The following is a 1,246-nucleotide window of genomic DNA, read 5'->3' on the forward strand; positions in this document are numbered from 1 at the left end:
TGGGGGTATTTGGGGGTCCCTGGGGAGATTAGGGGGTTATTTGAATGTTATTTGAAGGCATTGCATTGGGAGGATCTGGGGTATTTGAGGGTTCCTGGGGGGATTTGGGGGTCCCTGAAGTGGGATTGGAGGTCCCTGGGGGCGTTTGGGGTTGCCTGTGTTGCACTGGGGGAATCTGGGTGATTTGAGGGTCCTGGGGACTGTCTGGGGTTCCTGAAGGAGGGTTGGGGGTCCCTGGGCTGGCTGGGGGTCCCTGTGTTGCATTGGGGGGTTTGGGGGTCCCCAGGAAGCCGCCGCCCCCCTGCGCACCCAGGTCGACCTCGGCTGCAACTTCTTCGTTACTGCAGAAGTGTGAGTTGGAGGGGATCCCAAAAACCCCCTGAGTGACCCAACCCCACCCCCAGGGTTACCATGGGAACTTCGGGATCCCAACCTCCCCCTGGGACCTGCAGAGGAACCCAGGACTCCCCTGGGCCCCCCGTATTCCCCCTGAGACACCCTCAATCTCCAGGGACTCCATAAGCCTGGTGGGACTTCCCCAGGGACCCCAAAACCACCCTGGGAATCCCCCTGGGAGCCCACTGGGAATCTCTTGGAATTCCATAACTTCCTCTGGACAGCCCCTGCGACCCCCTTGGGCCTCCACAACCCCTGTGGCACCCCATAAACCCTCCAAGGACCCCCATAGCCCCCCCAAACCTCCCTTTTCCCCCCAGCCCGGACCCGCAGCGTGTGTTTGTGGCCCTGGGCTATGGGTTCTACGCGGAGCTGACGCTGCCCGAGGCCCTTCGGCACCTGGAGCGCCGCAGCCGCCTTCTGCAGCGGTGAGACCCCCTGGACATGGGCTGGGCACACCCCGGGGCACAGCCCTAGGCCTTGGGCCCTGGACACACCCCTGAAACACCTCTGGGCCCTGGACACACCCTCTGGACACACCCTGGACACACCCTCTGGACACACCCTGGACACACCCCCTGAACACTTGCCACACCCCAGCCTTGGCCATACCCCCAGTTAGGCCACGCCCCCCACCAGGCTCTTGACGCTCCATGCCTGGGCTGTTGGGTGGTTACAGAAGGTTCACAAGCCTCCCCCCCAGCTTTGTCAAGACTCCGCCCAAAAAAGGCCATACCCCTGTCAAAGACCACGCCCTCTCAGCATGCCCCGCCCCCTGTCCCAGCTGCCTGGGGGTGGGTGGGGTGGGAGGGAGCAGCGCCCATCCCAATAAGCCCTACCCCTTTCCTGG

The 1,246-nt window shown here is 63.5% G+C and overlaps 1 protein-coding gene across 1 annotated transcript in view; it reads left to right on the forward strand.

Moving 5' to 3' along the window:
• The window catches only part of UXT (ubiquitously expressed prefoldin like chaperone), a 7,483-nt gene extending 6,639 nt beyond the window's left edge, over nucleotides 1–844 (forward strand). The window contains exons 2-3 of the mRNA XM_029958440.1: nucleotides 220–351; nucleotides 717–844. Of these exons, the coding sequence (XP_029814300.1) occupies nucleotides 220–351; nucleotides 717–828 (244 nt within the window). The 3' untranslated portion in view covers nucleotides 829–844. The remainder of the gene's footprint in view (nucleotides 1–219; nucleotides 352–716) is intronic.
• The last annotated feature ends 402 nt before the right edge of the window (nucleotides 845–1,246 follow it).

This window comes from Manacus vitellinus, unplaced genomic scaffold, assembly GCF_001715985.3.
Source record: "Manacus vitellinus isolate BGI_N305 unplaced genomic scaffold, ASM171598v3 scaffold_155_pilon, whole genome shotgun sequence".
Lineage (NCBI taxonomy): Eukaryota > Metazoa > Chordata > Aves > Passeriformes > Pipridae > Manacus > Manacus vitellinus.